The sequence below is a fragment of the Dromiciops gliroides genome, chromosome 2 (assembly GCF_019393635.1).
Source record: "Dromiciops gliroides isolate mDroGli1 chromosome 2, mDroGli1.pri, whole genome shotgun sequence".
Lineage (NCBI taxonomy): Eukaryota > Metazoa > Chordata > Mammalia > Microbiotheria > Microbiotheriidae > Dromiciops > Dromiciops gliroides.
Genome location: NC_057862.1, coordinates 329409168 through 329430684, shown reverse-complemented (window position 1 = coordinate 329430684; position 21517 = coordinate 329409168). Strand labels below are relative to the sequence as shown.

The 21517-nt window shown below is 37.2% G+C and overlaps 1 protein-coding gene across 1 annotated transcript in view; it reads left to right on the top strand.

Annotated features, from left to right (window-relative positions):
• The window catches only part of EBF1 (EBF transcription factor 1), a 469914-nt gene that overhangs the window by 353477 nt on the left and 94920 nt on the right, over positions 1–21517 (top strand). The window contains 2 exon segments of the mRNA XM_043988839.1: positions 18007–18096; positions 18098–18134. Coding sequence (XP_043844774.1) covers positions 18007–18096; positions 18098–18134 — 127 coding nt within the window.

Sequence of the window (21517 nt, the reverse complement as noted above, 5' to 3'; positions counted from 1 at the left end):
TGAAAAGATTTGCCAGCATGGCTATAACTCATGATTATAAATCATGAAAGGCAGTATGATAGAGTAGAAAAATCACTGGGCTAGAAATAATGAAAACCGGGTTCTAGCTCTGTCCCGGTTGTTGCTTTATGTGAGACTCTTCTGTACTCTGGGCCTCCACTTCCCCCTTGATTTTTTAAACTAGGTAATAACTAGTGTTTTTATATAGGGATTTAGGTTTGCAAAGTACTTTTCACATATTATCTCATTTGATCCTCACAACAACTCTTTGAAATAAGTTCTTTTATTATCTTCACCTTGCAAATTAAGAAATTGAGGCAGATAGTGGTTAAGTGGCTTGTTCAGGACTCCACATCTAGTGTCTGAGGCAGGGTTTGAATTAGTGCTGCTGACTCTATCAAAATCCAGTGCCTTAGCCACTGGGCCTCTGAGATTATCCCTAAGGTTCTTCATTTCTGATATTTTATGATTCTATAAAATCATCATTTTATAAGTTTTGATCTTTGAAAATCCTAAAAAATATAAGAAATATGTCCTGTTGGCCTTTTTTTCTTTCTAATTATTCAATCTTAAGAATATTTTAAAAATCTCTGATTAGCCAATGAGAGAATTCTATTAACTTTCATTAATACATTTTTATAATTAATAAAACAGGGTCTCCCTATTGAGATATCCATCTTAGCGAGACTTTCCCACCCATCCTGTTAAGTAAGCCTTGGATTTTGGTACCCAATATCGTAACATAAGCCTAAGGAGTATATCAAAATATTGCCACATGACACTTGGCTTCCATGTTGGTGATGCAAATTACCAAATTACTAAAAACACACCCTTGACATTCAGTAATGGAGTGAGTGCTGTTACTGTTGATGTGTGGAAATATAGTTTGAGCTATTTATATAGCAATCATTCAGATGATGTCATGCATTTTTAGATTTATCATGCTTTTAATGTTATGAGTCTCAAATGCAACTTTTCTTCAAGGTTTTTTTTTTTATTTCATTTCCAGGCACTGTATACATTACATTAGGTGGCATGCAATTTTGTGGCACGTGTAAAATTAAGGATTGCCTGGGCCATTTAGCTCAGTTGGGTAGAGCTTGGTGCTAATGAGGCCATGGGTTTGATCCTTGTATGGCTCATTTAGGCTCACACAGAGAGAAATTCTGTTCTGTGGTCACAGGCTGCCTCTTAACCCCAGGCATCTATCCCTCAAATGTAAGCCATTGGTCACAAGGTAGATTGAGAGTATAAATGGTTTCTCATCCATCCCTGTCCTGAAAAAAAATTTCTTTCAAACTACATGCCCTACTGATTTCAGGTCAACAATATCATCTTAAGGACTCTCTTTTTGTTCTGATTTTTTTTTTTTACAAATTTCCACATATACTGTATTTCCAAGAATTATTATTTTACCCAGGAACTTTTTCATCTATATAGGTGAGGCAACTCAAGTATGTGCTTATTATTAGCCCGAGACACAAATGGATCCAGAAGAAATACAGCAGAAGAATCATAGACTCAGAACTGAAGAGAATCTCAGAGATTATCTAATCTAATCCATACCTGGACAATTCTCACTCAGACTTTACTCAAAAACCTTTAATATGGGGGCAGCTAGGTGGCACAGTGGATAAAGCACTGGCCTTGGATTCAGGAGTACCTGAGTTCAAATCCAGCCTCAGACACTTAACACTTACTAGCTGTGTGACTCTGGGCAAGTCACTTAACCCCAATTGCCTCACAAAAACAAACAAACAAAAAACCTTTAATATGGAAGAACCTACTCCCTGTAAAGGTAGTCCTACCTCCCAACTCTTGTTAGGAAGCTTTTTCTTTATAGTCATGCCATCTTCTACCCAATGTTCTTCATTCTGCTCCTAGAACTCGTCTACCCCTTGCTTTCTATGGCAAAACTCCACATTTAGGAGGAGGAGAGACATTTCCCCCCATGTCTTCTCCATGTGAAATGCCTTTAGTTCCTTCACCTGTATCTTTTAATGGTGCATTCTTAACCACTCTGATCATCTTGGTCACCCTCCTCTGAACACACTGGCACTTATTAATCTGTTTCCCAAAATGCGGCATTTCAAACTTAATACAACACTCTAGATGTGGTCTGTCCAGGTCAGCATACCATGGGACCATCATCTCCCACATTCTGGGCACTATGCCTTTTGAAAATGCAGCCTGACATTACATTAGCTTTTTTTGGCTACCATGTCAGCCTGTTGACTAATATGGAGTGTAAAAGTCTTTTTTACCCCTCTGGACACAGGGGCTTTTGTCTAGTCATGCCTCCCACATTATGTTGATTTTTTAAAAAGTGAAATGAAGGACTTTTATCTCTATTGGATTTACTCTTATTAGCCAGCTGACTGATCTCTTGCTGAGATATTTTTGTTGGGGGTTGAGGAGAACTTAACATTTTAAATTAAGTTAATAATAATAAAAATTATTTTATGGTTTTTCTTCCAGTGTTTTTGTTTGTGTTTGTTTTGCTCATGGCAATCTGCTTCCTAGGAACCTCAGATGACACCTGTTTGGGTTTTAATCTATTGAAATGGAGAAGCAGAAGGAGATCGCTAGAGGATAGTATTGCTCAGGGTAGGGCCAGGACAATGCTGATTTCAGGGGCTTACATTCCAAGGTGAGACAAGAGTGTCACAAATGCGGTTTTCCTTCCCTGTTTCCTCGCACTCTTCTTTTTTTCTTATTTGTTTAAATAAAGGACCATTTTTTATTTAGCAAAGTTAACTTCTTTCTCATATTAAGGAAAGAGAAGTTAAATATGCCTCTATTTTAATCCTGATTCCCTATCCATGGAGTGAGATGATATTGGGTTCTCAAAAGCTATATCCATACTCTATATATAAGCTTTAGAAAAGTCCTCCCAAGTTGGAAAGGATTTGAGTGTAGGTTTTGTGGTAGACTCTTTTATCATAGGATCAGTCTATCTAGGTTGAGAGAGGCTTGCTATAATATCGGCTATAAAGTAATGCATTTCTTGGCCATAGTAGCTCTTGACTTTTACAAAGTCATAGAAAAGTTGTGATCTTGATGGAGGGAGAACCCACACTGATGAGATCACAGGTTTTTGAAATATCAAGCTAGTTAGGCCTACACGAATAGGGGAGACCACATGGGAAATATGGGGAAAATGGATTTGAGGTCAGAGGATGTGGATTCAAATTTTGACTCTGATACTATGAGTGTAACTTTGGGAAAGTAATTTCATCTTTCTGAGCCTCTGTTCTCTAAACTGTAAAATGAAGGGACTCAACTCCATTTTTGAGTTCTAACTCTGTCATTCCATGATCTATATGGCATTGGAAACTTCCCAGATTTCTTTTCATTGCTTTGGCTTTACAAAAACCACATATAGAATCCAAGATATTTCAACAGTAAAGGGACCTTCATCCAACCCCCTCATTTGTTGGTGTGGAGATGGAATTCTGGTGCATTTAAGTTACTTGCCCATATTCACATAGTGAATTAATTGCAGAGCTAGGGCTGGATCACATTTCTTCTGATTCTCCATTCAGTACTTTTCAGCTGGGTGGAGGGACTACCTTTACAGGGAGTAGGTTCTTCCATATTAAAGGTTTTTAAGTAAAGTCTGAGTGAGAATTATTCACTGTATGAATGAATGCTTTTTATTCATTCAAATCATTTCATAGTTTTCAACACTATTTTTGACATGGTTGAGTAATTGCAAGCTGATTATTATAAATGTAGAATCATTGGATTATGGAGAAATTGAGAACTGGAAGGGACCTCATTGGCCATCCAGTTCCACCCATACATGGAATTTCTATTATATTCTCAACCATCCAGCCTCTCCAAGCTGGGGACAGCTCCCCTCCACTTTTGATTTTGGGATTTCTTTCAGGTGGTGGTAGATTCTTTCAACTTCTGTTTTGCCTTTTGTACCTAAGAAATCAAGGAAGTTTTTATTTATGATTTCTTAAAAAATATCTAAGCTATTTTTTATTTTTTATCGGTTTTATTCTTTTTTTAAATCATAGCTTTCTGGTAGTCCAATAATTTTTAAATGATCTCTCCTTGATTTGTTTTCCAGGTCAGTTTTTTTTTTCCAATGAGATGTTTCACATTTTCTTTCATTTTTTTATTCTTTTGACCTTGATTGATTCTTTTTTTTTAAGTGAGGCAATTGGTGTTAAGTGACTTGCCCAGGGTCACACAGCTAGTAAGTGTTAAGTGTCTGAGACTGGATTTGAACTCAGGTACTCCTGACTCCAGGGCCAGTGCTCTATCCACTGCACCACCTAGCTGCCCCTGTTTGATTGATTCTTAATGTCTTATGGATTCCACTTGCCCAATTCTAATTTTTTAAGAATTTGTTTCATCCAGTGAGCTTTTGTAGCTTTTTCCTTTTAACCAATTCTGCTTTATAAGGAGTTCTTTCCTTCATTTTTCTAATTCTGTTTTTTGAAGACGTTTTCTTCAAGTTATTTTTTTTTGCCTCTTTTACCTAGCTGTTAATTCTCTTTCTCTAATTTTCTTACATCACTCTCATTTCTTTCCCCAATTTTTCCATGACCACTTTTATCTTTTCTTTAATTCTTCTAGGAATTTTTGTTGGGCTTGGGTCCAATTAGCATTTCCTTTGAGGCTTTGCTTATAGCTCTTTTTCATTATTGTCTTCTTCTGAGTTTGTATCTTGATCTTCCCTGTCACAATAGTAGCTTTTTATGATCCAGTTCTTTTTGTTGTTGTTGATGTTTGCTCATTTCTCCAGCCTATTTCTTGACTTTTCACTTTATGATAAAGTTTGGGTTCTGTTCATCTGGGCATGGGGAGGCAAGTTTTCAGTTCCTCCAAGGTGGTGTGATCTGGGGAGATGCATTCTCCCTGTTCTCCTGGTCTGGTCTCTGGCATTTACCCAGGAAAGGTCCCTGTTTCTCTGCAATTGCAGGTGCTCGTACTCCTCTCTGACTTAGAACTATGACTGGAGCCACAAGGGTTCTTCTCCACCTTGGAACTGTGACTCAAAATTACATAGGGGCAATATAGTTGCCAATCATCACCAGCTGCACCTTGTGGCAGCAAGGGGTCCCCTGTAATCTCTGACCAGTTGTCCAAGCCCCTTAACATCTCTAGGCTGAAAACTCCTGAAGCTACTGCTGTTGCAGCCATAGCCAAGGCCTGTGTGTTTTGGACTGGCCATTACCCCCATGTAACAGATTTCTTTTGCTGACCTCCTAAGGTATATTAGACTGGAAAAGATGTCTCCCTCTGACCTTTTTTTTTTGGCTGTGCTGCTCCAAAATTTGATTTGAGGAGTTATTTTAAAGTTGTTTGGAGGGGAATGTTGGGAGAGCTCAGCTGAGTTGCTGTTTGTACTCCACTATCTTGGTTCCCACCACTCTTTATTGTTTGGTAGGGTTTTTTTTGACACCAAATTTGCCTCCAGGCAACTTCCACATCTTGATTCTGTTCTCTGAGTGCAACCCCCCCCCCTCCAAGTTTTGTCCATCTTCCACAATAATAGCCCTTCAAATACTTGAAGGAGCCACCATGTTCTCCCTGTGTCTTCTCTAGGCTTTATAAACACTCCTAGTTCCTTCCCTCATATGTCACACATGGGCTTAAGGCTACTTCACTACCCCGCTTGCCCTCCTCTGGCCACTCTCCAGCTTATCAGTATGAGTCTTAAACTCTGCCAACCACAACTGAACTAAAAATCTCCAGATAAGGTCTGGTGTCACATCCAAACACTGACTCATTTTGAGCTCGTAGGCCATTAGACCCTCTAGATCTTTTTCAGGAAAATGGCTATTTAGCTATATCTTCCCCATCTTGTACTTGTGAAATTGATTTTTTTGGTACTCACATTAAGACAACAGAGAGTCCTACTGAATTTCAACCAAATAGATTCGCATAGAAATATCTGTCAAAATCTTTTTTTGGGGATTTTAGTTCATCTTGTAATCCATTGTTTTAGTTATTCCTCATATCTGCAAATTTGATGAGCATGACAAGTATGCTAGAAATCTATATATTTGTAAACAAAAATACATATACACACATATTCTTATATTGTGTGTATAAATATGTACACATGTATACAGGTGTATCTAGAATGTCTTTAATACCTTTCGGCAGTTTTGAGCTATTAAAGCTAAAACTGCTCAATCAATAAAACATTTATGAAGCACCACTATATGCCAGTTACTGTGCTAAGCACTGGAAAGACTTTGAGACACCCTATGTTTCACATTTGTAGATATACATATATATATATGTATACACATATGTATATAGACATTAGATATACTCTAATGACATATGGGATACATGTGAAACAAATCAACCCACAGTTCAAGAAATATGAGGAAATGATACATTTTCTGTGATAAAATATAATAGGATTAATATTCATTTTCTAGGTAGTTAATGATTAAAATATATAATACATATATTTCTCATAAAACTAAGTAAATAGATTTAAAGACATTATTACTTAAATGTATATTATTTAAGCATATTCTTTTGAGCTGCAAGCCTACTTTTTTTGAGTGAATGTTTGGGTGTCCTACAATGTGTAAGTAACTATATTCTAGGTAGACTCTTCATTCAGAATGGAGGAGGGGGAAAAGGGCTACCAGATAGCCTGAATTCATCATATTAGTACTGAATGGAAATTCAGAAATGTCGGCCAACAATTTCAATTAAACTTTAACCCCAAGTTATTTTATGGGGATCATTTCAAAATGCATGGACATAAATTTTTAAAAAGTAGATTGAAATATAGTCTAATGGCCTTTTTATATAGCCTTCATCTGGGACAGAGACATGGTCACTTCATTACTAAAATGCTTAAGTCTACATTTATTCATCTATAAGGCAGTTGAGATGACTATTCTCTACACTAACGACTCTGAAATAATGCCCATTATATACTAATAGAATGGCACTTTCTAGGAGGAGTATGGAACTTATTCAGGCATCATATGTGAACTGTGGCACAGTGAGAAGAGTATTCAATTTGTGGACAGTGATCTGAGTTAGAATCATGGCCCTATCACTTTGTAGCCATGTGATCTTGGAGAAATTATCTAGACCTTGGGCAAATCATTTTATCTCCTTGAGCTGTACCAGAGTGGCTCAGTGGATAAAGCACCAGGTCTGGAGTCAGGAAGACCTGAATTCTAGTCTGACTTCAGATATTTAAAGCTGTGTGATCCTGGGCAAGTCATTTACCTTTGGTGTGCCTCTCTCTGTTTCTTTAACTGCAAATGAGATTATAATAACACCTACTTCCAAGAGTTGTAAGGATCAAATAAGATATTATTTGTAGAGTGCTCAGAACAGAGCCTGGAACATAGCAGGAACTCAATGCTTGTTCCCTTTCTCTATTAAGTGAGGATAATAACTGTTGCACTACCTACCTCATAAAATCTTTTGAGGATCAACTAATGTAACAAACTTTCTAGCCTGTATAATCTATAGAGTATTATGTACTAAAATATAGTAATAATATGCTCCCACCAATCTCCTAAGGTCAGGGGCCTTTTTCTTGTCTAAACTTTTTATCTTCCCCAATTTCTAGTAAAGTTATTTGCATACAGTAAACACATTAAATATTGAAATGAACTGAAACTCCTTTAAACCATGGTTATAACAATTTTTCTTCAAAATCTGTGTAAACTGAGGCAAGGACATATGTGAAAAGAAAATATATGATCCTAGATTTAGAGCGTTAAGGGACCTTAGAGACCACTGAATCCAGTCCCCTCACTATAATGATAAGGACACTTGATTATCAGTGCTCTACCCGCTCCATCATGCTACCTCTATAGTGAGGCATTGTTGCTTATAGTATGGCCATGTGAATTGCATACACAAAAAAGTACAGAAACCCCAGTATTTTCATGTATTTAATAGACTTTGACTAAGTACTTACTATGCAGAATGCACTGGACTAGCTGTTAGAAGACAAAGATGAAAAAATGAATGATCTAGCCTTTTCCCTTAAGGTATTTATAATCTAACAGGAAGGAAAAAGGTGAGGCATGTCAACAAATAAGCATGATAGCTGATAGCATGTAATAAAGGACACACAGTAATTTTCAAATGCTCTAAGAAAATTTGAGGGGGAGATTCCTAACAATTTCATGGAGGACATGACATAGAAGGTGGGCCTTGAAGAAAGACAGGGATTATAAAAGGGAAAAATAAAAGGCAAGTATATTCCAAGCAACTGGGAATATCTTGTGCAAAATGATGGGCTTAGAGGTTAGGAAAAAAATTAGGGAACAGCTAGTAGTTGGTTTAGTAGCATACAGAGTTTATGTGGATAGGGTAGTGTGTAACAAAGCTGGGAAGATATGTAGTGGCAAGATTGTGAAAGGTCTTAAACATTAGAGGTTTGTGTTTGTACTTGTATTTTATCCTGTAAGCAATGGTGAGTCAATGAAGAGTTTTTGAACAGAAAGGGCATATTAGAGCAATGCATTAGTAAGATTATTTTAGCAACTATGTAGAGATGGACCACAAAGAGGGACTGAAGGAAGGGAAACTGTGAACGAAAGCCTAAACGAGGGTGCGACAATGTGAGTGGAGGAAGGACAGGAAGAGAAAAAATATTGTGCAAGAATTGATTGGCCTTGCTTTCTGACTGGGATGTAGGGGTCAATGGGAAAGAAAAAAGAGATATCTAGGTTTTAAGCCTGGATGACTAAGAAGACAATATTAAGAGAAGGAAAACTGTAGGAAAGAAATATTTTGGAGGGGACCTAATGAATTCAGTTTTGGACTTGTTGAGGTTGGGGTGTTGATAAGGGATTCAAGTGGAAAAAGTATACTTTCTCTAGCAGGAAATTGGAGCTATTGGGCCCTCCAGGTCCTGAATTGATAACCTAGTGTCATCATCGTCATCACCATTGTCATTGTTATACATTGGGACAAATATAAGACTAGATTTATCCAGAAGACATTATTCTTTGTAATATTCTCACTCTCAGATATATAGGCCCAGCATATAGTTTATACATGAGAGAGGAACAAGGAAGAGAAGAATTTTTTTTAAATCATAGTATCACAAATAATTGTCACAAATACTATACTAAAGCCATGCGCTTTAATTTTTAGACCTCATTCAGGGCTTTATTAACTTTTTTGATATTAAAGTTTTGATAAGCTTGGTTATTTGCTTTCCTAGCATATAGTAAATTCAATGCAGCAAACTAGAAGTGGCTTTTGTGGGCTGAGAGAATGTGAGAACAAGATTATTAGAGGCAAGCATCACTGACCATAGGAAAAAATGGTAACCTGCTATTGTGAAAGAACCTTGACATACTTAAATGTAGACACAATATTATATTACGATATACTCTGAATAGATGCTTATAAGACCGATTGTAGTTTATCAAAAGAGTTCATTGAATTTAGTATTAAAATTTAAGAAAATATGGAAGTGTATATTTCCAATTTCTTTTTTTTGCAGGGCAATGAGGGTTAAGTGACTTGTTCAGGGTTACACAGCTAGTAAGTGTCAAGTGGTCTGAGGCCTTATTTGAACTCAGGTCCTCCTGAATCCAAGTCTGGTGCTTTATACACTGCATCACCTAGCTGCTCCCCATATATTTCCATTCTTAAGAAAGATTTCTATCAAAATGGGTTAAACATTGAAAAAAAAGAAGCATGGGTATTTTATAAGATAAATCTCTAGAAAATTAATATATTGAGATTTGCTTATTCTTTGATTAATTCAATTCAATCAACATTTCTGAAGTATCTACTACTACTATTGCTGCTGCCAACATCACCACTACCACCTAGCTATCTAGCATTTATATTGTTCTTTAAGGTTTGCAAAGCATTTCACAAATATTATCTCATTTTATTCTCACAACAATCCTTGAGAAGTAGGTGAGTGTATCAGTGTATACAAAATGTCATATTAAAAATCGCATATATGTTTGAGGCTCAATATCCAACCAATATGACTTAAGTTTCAAGCCTTTGAAAGCACAGAGATTTTGTTTTCAGATAGATTAATTTCATTTTACCCCAAAGGAAATCATAAAAAGTATACAATGTTACATCTGGAAGGGGTCCTTTGATATCACCTAATGCAGTTTTCTCCTTTTACAAAGGAGGAAACTGTAATCCAGAGAGTGAAGGTCACACAGTGAATTCATGATAGATCTGGGATAGTTTCCAGCACCTCTACCTACTTCATCATATTCATCTCTTCTTTAGGTCTTCTGTGTTTTATATTTTTCTTGGTTGATCCTTTCAGCTAAACTTTTTTCCCAAAGCTTGACCCCTTTCCTACTTAAGCAAATATACTTGTAGGCAAGAGGAAACATCTAACCCTGCTGGGTTCCAGCCTCTTTCCAAAATGCATCAAAATTTACATTTTTAGAGAAACAAACAAGGGATACCACACAACTGAAAAATGGGCCAGCTAGGGAAATGATATTTCTTCTAAGCTGAATTTATGAAAACAAACCATGAGAAAGAGCTCATTTAGTCTAGAGCTTGTATAGTTTCAAACCACTGGGATCTGGCACTGGCTGGATCCAATCCTACCCTTTTGGAATGTCTTCTTCCTTAGGACCTCATCAGTAGCTTTCCAGCTCCCAGATTGTCAGGACGGGATCCAAAGTTTTATGTAGTGCAACTGGCATAGATCACATAGGCTAAGAATACACCCAGAAAGAAAGTCCTGCTCCCTCTTGCTCCCCTAAACTGATTATGCTAGAATAACATTCATACATATGATTTGTCTCAAAATTCAAAGGACTCTAAAACTGTGAACTGGCAGATATCGTATAGGTACAAAGAAAGCATCCTTTCATTTACAGGGGAAAAAATGAGAAGCCAACAGGGTAAATGACTTTCCCAAGATAACACAGTTAGCCAATGGCAGGAATAGATGAGAGTAGAACTACGATGGCTTCATGATACACTGAAAAGAGAGCTGGATTTTGAAGTCAGAAGGCCTGGAGTCAGATCCTGTTTCTGCTCCTTATTACCTACGTAACCTTGGGAAAATTACTTTATTTCTCTGGGTCTCAGTTTCTTCATCTGTGAAATGAAGTGGTTAGATCGAATAGCCTCTAAGGTCTTTCTCCAGCTCAATGTCTATGACTTCATGATTCTATTACCTTTAGCCCAGTGGTCTTTCCACTACACGAACTCAAGCTGCTATGGTTAGATGGATTTTGTTAGGGGTCTTGGTTAGCTTCTGTTCAATGGAATGTAAGCCATCTATTTTACCAAATACTTATCTGACTGAGCGTTAGTTATCCACTGGGCAAAAGGGAAATATTTTTAAATGGAATAGTGCTTACCTGATAATTTTTTCAGATACCAATAAAGCAGTTCAGTGTCAATTTATAGTATTGTTCACAACCGTCACCTTCTGGCCTCCAAATAAAATTGAAACAGATTATTGAATATTCAAAAACAGGTTTCCACTCTCTCATTCTACTCTGTAGCTGGACGTTAACTTGACAAATAAAGCATAAACTATCTCTTGGACATTTCTTCATGAAGTTCAACATAGAAAACTTGCATAGCCCAACAGAATTTGCTAAAGCTTAGTTTAAGGTTACTTTCCTGAGAGGACAAAAACAACCAGGATGTTAATGAAACAGTTAATTATTTAATGGATTCTCTCCCACTTTCCTTGAGAAATTATGTGTTTAGTTGAAGCAGACAATCCTTATGAATCTATATATCAGGAGATTTTTGTTATGTGATGAAGATAAGTCTGATTACAATCAACTGAATTAAAAAAAAAATCTGGCATTTTCTCATTAACAAGAGCCAGCAAAGCAAAGCTGATCAGAAAGCCAGGAAGATCTGAGCTCAAGTCCTGATACTGACACATCCTGGTTATAGGACCCTGGGCAAACCAGCAAATCTCCTAGTGTTTTGGGCAATTCTCTAAAACTCTTAAGCTGTGGAGAAGTTGCTGACCTGCATTGTCAGAGGGACTTTCCGTCACTTGGGAATTCACCATACTACTGAAATCACAGATTCAATCCTATCTCTGTCCATACATTTCCATTCATATTGTATCAAGTTCAGAGGAATGGGTTGACAAACATGAGTTCTGTCATTATGGTTTGCAAATGTAATCATTTCCCAAAATTCAATGAGTCTTCCTAAAAAGCTCCCTAAAAATAATTTTAAATAAATATACTAAGCTATAATGCATAGAGAAAGATGTTTAGTTTAGTCACTACACCAGCCCTGGTGTAATGTCTCTTTAAAAATTGTGGGCTGATTTAGTTTGTTTTCAAAGCCTTAATTATACTTTTATGTTACAATTTCCTTATTTAAGTGTCCTACTTTGTGTCAGTCACTCAGCATATGGGATGCCCTCCATACTACCTCAAAGAGATGGATATTATTATCCTAATTGAGGAGGGAGGAGGAGAATGCTGTGAGAATTATTAAATACATAAATTAAAAATTAATCTGGAAAGTGCTTAAAAGTCCCTAGAGATGGGCTGTACCAAAACACAAAAGTATTTAACATTATTATAAGTGCCCCCATGGAGAAGATAAGGGGCTGTTATCATGGCTAAGAGAGGGAGGACAACTGAGGCCTAGCTAGGAGGGCAAAATGAGTTAATGGCAGGCTGTGATTTAGAACTCTGAGGTCATCAGGCAGGTATGGAGAACTGATGTCCTGATGCCTGTCTCTGACTTTTACAGTCAGGAGTTTCATTGTTTTTCCTGAGAAGGAAGATCTTTTCTTTTCTTTTTTTGACTTAATTTTTCATGTGGCCTGCTATGTTTAGGGTGTACTTGTTTTTGAATGTTGAAGTAGGGGTGATGAAGATCAGAATATAAAATCTGCTCAATGAATGAAGAGAAGTTATAAAAAATATCAGTTGTAGTCTGGCTGGTTATCCTGAGTTTTTTTTTGTGGCATGGCACTTTAATTGAATCTATTTTGCGCAATTGGTACGGAGCCCTGTTGCTCCTTATAACTGGCTGAACACAGAGATTATTCTCCCGATTTTACACAAAGGAACTAAGACCTAGTGGGATGAAATGACTGGCCCAGGGTCACAGGGCAGAGGCAAAAATCAAACCAAGTCTTGAGACTGCCTTGTTGGTACTCTTTCCATTCCACTCTATTGCTGCTCTGGGAAATGATTTCTAAATGAAATGATGGGCCTGACATTGGTTTTATATCAATAGAATAAAGAAAGGGGAAGGAACTGGACCTGCGCTTTCATTTCTACAGGAAAGTCCCTCTGCCATGCAGCTTGGCACCTTCCCTGCAACTTTTAATCTTCAAAAGTTGCCATAATGATTTTTATCAACCTTATTATTATTATATCATAAGTGTTATTCTTAACACTTGTTTTCTGTCCCCACTTCATGCCAGGAACTGACAGGGATTAAAGAAGCCTAAATATAGTCGATGCCCTAAGCGCAACTTAGTGGAGAGATATGACTTAATGCACATGAAACTTAGAGAAAGCTCTATATCAAGTACAGAATAGTATGGTGCAGAAAATAAATGTTGTAGGAGTTCAGAGAAGGGAAAGAAAATAATAACATCTGAGATTTATAGATCATTTTTTCAACCAAGCTCAATGGACTTTCACATGTAATACAATCGTTTAGCTTCTTTCTTTTTTTGTTTATGAAGGATCCCCATGGTTTATTGCATATTTGGAAGTTACTTTTGCCACGCTGATGAAGTAAATGATGGAACTCTTGGGAACTAACCTAGAGAGACAGGGTGGATAGAGGCTGGACTTGGAGTCAGAAAGATTCCAGTTCTTATTCTGCTCAGACTATTATTGGCTGTGGAACACCCTGGGCAAATCATTTAATTTCCTTAGCCTCAGTTTCTACATCTGTAAAATGAAGACAATATCTAAGGCATTTATATAACCCTCAGTGTTGTTGTGAGGATCAAGTAAATGAATGCATGTAAAGGACTCTACAAATCTTATAAAGCTGCCAGGAATGATGATTCCTCACTGGTTTTTACTTAACGATCTCACAATTCTGCTTTAGTTCATATCACACCATATGTATTCATTCTTTTTTTTCTTCATCAAACACAGACTGTCAGGGAGATCCCACATTTCTTCCCACCATTTCTATTCCTTTCACACATATAGCATCTCTTGCTTTGACACGACTTTCACACTTACATACACACACATACGCTCACAACACACTCCCATGGACTTTCCTCTCTATGCAATCTATCTTGCTGTGCACATAACTCCACTTAGTTCATTTCTCACATTCCCACGGGCGGACACTTATGCTCCACTGGGGAGCTGGGGCAGGGAACGTATTGGCTTCTGCATTGAAAGTCTGAAAGAGGTAAAATGCTTATACACAGAGCCAAAAGAGAAAATTGCTGTTCTTGGATTATTTGAGATTCTGGTAAATTATCAGGTGGCTTTTGGAAAGCATTTGGACTGATTTTCCCCCCTTGTAATTTTAATATTATCAATTTCATACACAAACCTTTATTCTTTTTTCACCTCTTCATCTCCTCTTAATTTTTCTAGTCTGAAATCTGCAATCTCTTCTCTCCTCATTCACTTTGTTTGGCTACAAGGTATTTCTTGTCATTGAATACTAGAGTCAAAGAATGTTATAGCTGGGAGAAACTCCTCTAGGACAGGGATTATTTAATAGTCTTTTTAATCCCCATACTTAGCACAATGCCTGATACATAGTAGGTATTTTAATCAGTGCTTATTTAATACATGATTGATTAACTTTGGGACATAAAAATGGTAGAACTGGAAGGAAACTTGCTTAGAACATGGAATGTTAAAAACAGAAGGTACCTTGGAATTTATCTAGTCGAGGTCTTTTATTTTATAGATGAAGAAATCAATACCTATAGAGGTGATGTGACTTCCTTAGCTAATTAGTGGCAATCAGGATTCAAACCTACCTCTTTTGGTACTAAGTCCATTGTTCTTTAGACCATACTTCTTTTTTTGCTTTTTTGTGGGGCAATGAGGGTTAAGTGACTTGCCCAGGGTCACACAGCTAGTAAGTGTCAAGTGTCTGAGACCGGATTTGAACTCAGGTCCTCCTGAATCCAGGGCCAGTGCTCTATCCACTGCACCACTTAGCTGCCCCCAGACCATACTTCTAATGGAATCAGAATGCCTTTCCTCTCTCCCTCTTCACACACAGCACACACACACACACACTACACACACACACACGTGTATATATATATATTTTTTTCCTTTTTCCCATATATATTTTTATGATATTTTTTCAGCTGCTTCTTTTGAACCTTCCCAGCTTGTCGGTTTGTGAGAATTTGGATCATTCTTCAGCCACATACATGCACAAAAACTCCACCCGTACCAATTTATCTAGTTATACATTACCATTGATGTTTTTGAAGTTTGTTCTTATGTAAGGGGGGAGTGATAAAGACTTCATTAAATGCTTTATTTTCTGTGTGATTCTGATGCCATTGCAATCACAAATAAATACTCTGCAAATATATAGGAACATTTCCCTGAAATAGCTAACTGATAGAGAGGGGATGCTAGTGGTAAATACTATAATGAAAATGAGAAGTGACAACTGACATTATCATGGCAAGTGAGGAGACCAAAAACTATAAAAAGCATAAACAAGAACTAAGAAAAAGTACAAACACTCAGAGATCATTTAGTATAGGGAAAAATTGTCAATATACCTTTGAAGTATCACTGAAATCACCTAGGTAGCAAAGTAGATAGAATCTTGAGTAAGAAAGACCTGAGTTCAAATCTAACTTACTATCTGTAGAACTTATTAGTCTCTGGATTAACTTCTGTTTCCTTATCGTAAAATGGGAATAATGACAGCACGTTCCTTTGAGGCTGTTGTGAGCATCAAATGATATAACATCTGTAAAAGTGTTTAGCACAGTGCCTGGCATATAGATGGCACTATATTAATGCTTATTCCTTCTCCCTTCCACTAGTATACTATTTTAACCAAGATGATGATGATGGTGTTGACCATTATCAGATAGCATCATCCCTCTCAAACTGGAAGGAAACCCCAGAGGCCATCTAGTCTAATCCATTATTTTACCATATCATTAAAGGATTCTGCATTTCATGGACGAAAGCAAATACTTTTGAAGGCTTAGGTTCTAGTCTAATGCTCTGTTATATAATTTACTTGATAACCTAGGCATGTATACGTCTCTTCTATAGGCCTCAGTTTCTAATCCTGTAAAATATAGGGTTTGGACCGTATGATTGGTAACATCCCTTCAGGTCTTAGAAGTCTCCGACTAGGAAGAAAAATTCCAATCATTAAAGTAAAACACTTCCCTGTGTGAAGGGAATCTATCTTCTAATCTACTCTATGGGGATTAGAGGAGCATTTTTCACAGTTATTTCTGAAAGTAATAAATAAAGGTACATGTGAATTTATTTCTTTTTCTCTTTCTTTCTCATCTTTCTTTCTTCCCTCCCTCCCCTCCTTTCTTTCTTTTTCACTGGCTACTCGTGTAGACCTCTTTTTCTGCTCCATCCTGTTTCAGATCATTTGTCAGCATGGAATCTATGTCCTTAGTACCTTGTTCAATTGTTTCAGTCACGTTTGACCCTGTGACTCCATTTGGGGTTTTCTTGGCAAAGATACTAGAGTGGTTTGCCGTTTCCTTCCCCAGCTTATTTTACATATGAGGAAACTGAGGCAAACAGGGTTAAGTGACTTGCCAAGGATCACACAAATGGTAAGATTTGTGTGGCTACATTTGAACTCAGAAAGAATAAGTCTTCCTGACTCCAAGCCCTGAGCCACATAGCTGCTCTAGTTGATATAGGTTGGGGCATGTCAGTGAATGAAAATTCTTTTCATTTAATCCTACAGAAATACATTCTGAGGGAAACTAATATAAATCCATCAGTTTATCCTTTTTATGCTGAATTAGGACAGAAAACTTCCAGTAAAACCAAGCTAAAAGGAATGATGAAACCAAGAACTAATAGAATTGGAATAGATTGTTTTTCTTTCTTTCTTTCTTTTTTTTTTTTTGTGGGGCAGTGAGGGTTAAGTGACTTGCCCAGAGTCACACAGCTAATAAGTGTCAAGTTTCTGAGGCTGGAGATTGGAATGGATCTTAAGAGATCATCTAGTCTAATTAATTCACATTACAGATGGGGAAACTGAGAAACAAGGGACTTGGGCAAGACCATATAGGTAGTTGGTTAGTTGGGGGCTGACTCTTGCCTTCTGAGTCCCAGCCTGATTGAGGGACAGCTTATTAAACCCAGAACCATGAGATGTCCATTATAGCTGTTTTTAAAAGAACAATATAACATCACTTTATGACCATTAATAATATTTGCACTTATGTAAATGAAGATAAGGGATAATAAAAAGTCCTCCTACTTCATGGTGTAATCTGATTGCCTGCAGGGGTCAGGACAAAATTTTCTCACACTGCAGATATCATTGTACAATTGAATTATGACCCTGTCGCCCTTTACTACCAACTATCCTTTTAAGTACCCAGGACTTCTGGCTGGGTAAAGAGCAGATGAAGTGCTCTGTCATTTGCATTTCCCTATGTTGCTCAGGAATATGCCACAGCCACCATTTAACCTGTAGTTAGCCATTTTAAAGTATTAAGCAGTATTCCATGCTTGTGTTCTGAAGCTGGTAAGAGTTCAATGTAAATCACCCTTTTCTGGGTTTTTAATGGGTTCCATTCAACTATTACATAGATCAGTTCCTGGGGAGACATGGTAGAAGTTAGCACAGAACCAGGTGACATGCCAGGAAGGTGGCATTGCCCACCATGTATTGAAAAATGGAGATGATGATATAGCTGAAAGGCAGAGCTTTTGTAAATGTTGTCATTGGTGTCTTCCATATGGATTACGTCAATATTGTATTTAAACATTAATAGGTTAATTACATTTTCTGGGAGTTGATAACTAAAGCTGCTAAATAAGTTGTCTACTTAGTACAATGATAATTTCCCTTCCAAATGTTTCCCTCCAGCTCATTACTCCTCATGCCATCCGAGTGCAGACCCCTCCACGACACATCCCTGGTGTTGTAGAAGTCACATTGTCTTACAAATCCAAACAGTTTCTGCAAAGGAACACCAGGAAGATTCATCTACACAGGTAAGAAGCCTAGACAACTTTATTTGTCCACTAGATGTGAGATTATGAATTCTTGTACATATTTGTACCCTCTCCCTTTCTAATCTAGCTGTTACTATGATGACGTTGTCTCTTAATGCCACCATGTACATGTTTGTAAGTGAGATTGTCATTTAAGAATTTATTTGGGTGTCCATGTAGCACAGATAGGTCAGTAGAAACAGCTGGCTGCCTACATAATGTGGCAACATAGCAAATAAAATGGAGAGAAATACTTCTAAGAGTGTAAAAAGGGAAAGTGAACTTACCTCGTGCTACTAAACCAGCTGTTTTTGTTTTAAACCAGCTTCTATCCTCATTAGAACATTTTTGACTGTGATTGGTGGCCTCAACTTTTAAGACTGGTGGGTGCGACTCCAATCCCCACCAATCTGCCCTTGGGTCTCTTGGACTGTGGCAACTCCTGGGAATTGCTTGTCATATGAGTGGCCTCCTGTTGGGATGCTGATTATTGGAGTTGCTGGGTGAATCCTTTGTGACAGACTGAATATTTAACGCAGAGAATAAATTAGAACAGAGAGGACCACAGCTCTGCCGGGCGTGTTCCAAGTGCTAATAGCATGGACTCAGAGCTCTAGATTACTAGGGATAATTGTTTGGGTAGCATTTCCTGAAGTGGCTAAAATATTTGGTTATTCTTCAGTAAAGGAACACAAGGCCCAATTAAGTAGAAATGAGGGGGGACTGTGGTGCACACAAAGAAATTCCAAGAGGCAGTCAGTGGATGACTCTATTAACATAATTTAATTATAGCCATACAATTAGCAAATAAATTTATTTTGACCTGTGACATTTTATCTCACAGCATCTTCTCTTTCTTGCTACTTAATATTATGCTGCAAAAGAAATCAGCCATGTTTCTTAAAGCAAAATACTTTCTCTTTCTTTCTCTCCAAAAAAAAAAAAATAATAATAAATAAATAAATAAAAACAATTAATGCATCCTGACCCTTAGAAATGCCTCCCAGCCCTTTAAACAAAATGCAGGTTTGGTGCCTGCCTGACGATTAGTTTTAGTTAATTGAAAATTATAGGATTGACCCAAGAGGAAATTTGTTGCACTCCAATCACTTTACAAATTAAGGAAAATTACCAACAATTTTGTTTAGCTAAGGTTTCACACTGAGTTCAAGAAATTAGCTCAGCCATCCCAACGAAGTCAGCACTTTGTTAGTGAGCACTTGAAAAATAATAGTCTATCTGGAGTTTTGTGGTGGTATACAAACGGAGCATAGAAAAAGCTATGATACTTTATAGAAGTAGGCCATTGTTTTTAATTAGGCTCATTGGTTCAGTGTAAGTTTTGAAGAAAAAATCAAACTAGCAGATTAGCTGTTCTTTTAAAAGCTAGGATTTCTTGCCATTCATTTTTCCCATGAGAACTTCCACATAGCACAATTTTTTTTTACAAGCCTCATTATGGGCCTACAGGAAATGGACCAATTGGAACTTCTGATACTGTAACATTCCTCAGCATCATTCCAATAGATGGGAGTTTTTCACAATGTTCTTCAGTGAACTCAGTGTTGCTGGAACAATTACAAAACCAACAGAGGCCAAATGTTTCCAGCAGAGGAGCTTGGACTCTGTTTTGGCCGAAAACATTTAGGCCTCACTTGCTGGTGGCCTATTACCCTGCTATTAAGAACGAGAAAAGAGAAGGGGGAAGGGGAGGGGGAAATAGAAAGGGAAAACCCTGGTGTTGTGGGCGGTACAAGAGTCAGCCAGGCATGGTTTCCTCTCTAGTGAAAATGTCCCCTGCCCATAGTAATGGCACCATTTGTGGTCAGGATCTCATTTAGAAGAAATTATTTTTAATCAGTGTTCAACAAAATAGCCCCCCCACCCCCAAGCCACCTGGCTGCAAACTTAAAAACACACACACACACACACACACACCAACACACACACAAATGTTAAATAATTAAGTTCTCAGAAAAGAAAAATACCTAGTGACTTTTTTTTTTGCTTTTCAGGCCATTAAAAAAAATTTCAAAATTTCAGGAGATTGAATCTTGAGGGTATATAATATCATCAAGAATTAAGGTTAAATATATATGGAGGAAAAAAATATATATATATGGAGAAATGTCAGATTAGTTATTCTAGGGAACATAAATCAGTTATATAGGCACAGTGTATATGTGTGTATGTAATACAGGAAAAGTAAGATGTCCTATATTTCTTATGGGTAAAATAAGGAAGCTGGGCTATATATTTAAGGGTCCTTCCAGTTCTCAGTTCTATTGAAATGCTAAGTATGATAATTTTCCTATAGTTGGTACATATCAAATTATATTCGAATTAGGAAAAAAAACAGCTTGGGTTTTAAACATTTTTGGAAGAGAAGATCCTTTCTCTTTTGGAAAATTAAATTATGAGGCAGTTCGCATCTTCCTATGTCCATTAATAATAAATGTGACATTATATTTGCCTTAAAACATAATCTGTGCTAATTGGTTGGATGCATGTGGGTCTCTTTGAATATAACCATTAAAAGGCTCCATTAAAGGGAGATTGCCTAGTGATTAGTGCTACTGATCTATATGATTGACTCAGTTTACTTCTCTGCATGTTACTACATGTAGAGGGACCATAAAAACTCTTTTATTTGTATCCAACCATCCACTTAGGTAATTTAAAATATAGAGCCCTCCTTCTTTCTCTCTTTTTGTTTTGTTGGGTTTTTTTGTTTTGTTTTGCAGGGCCATGGGGGTTAAGTGACTGCCTAGGTCAACACAGCTAATAAGTGTAAAGTGTCTGAGGCCGAATTTGAACGTCAGGTACTCCTGAATCCAGGGCTGTTTATGGCAATAGAGAGATTAAGTGACTTGTCATTCGGCTAGTATGTGTAAAGATTTGAACTCAAGTCTTCTGGACTCCATAGATGACCCATTCTCTTCTATACTTGGCTGCTGCTTCTTATTCTTTTTCTTGATATTGTTCTGGTTCTTCTCCTCTACTCTTCTCCCTCTCCCTCTTCCTCTTCCTGCTTTTCCTCTCCCTTTTCTCCTTCTCTCTTGCCTCTCTGCTTTCTCTTCCTTCTCTCCCCCTTTCTCCTCCTCCTCTGCCTCCTCATTGCCATACTACTAACCCGCTATGACAGAAGTACAATAATGCATAATATAGACAACAACAACACAACAACAACAACAAGCTACAACCTAGAATTGCACCAGTTTGCTTTTGATGAACCTAAGGAGATTAATCTTCAATCATAATACTTTTATTTATCCTAAAAAGAAGCAGTTATCATCTAAACAATTGACCACAAAACATAAATATACAAGAAGAATAATAGAGAATGACTTGTTTCTGGCTGTTTCCATTAGAACCCAATCAAG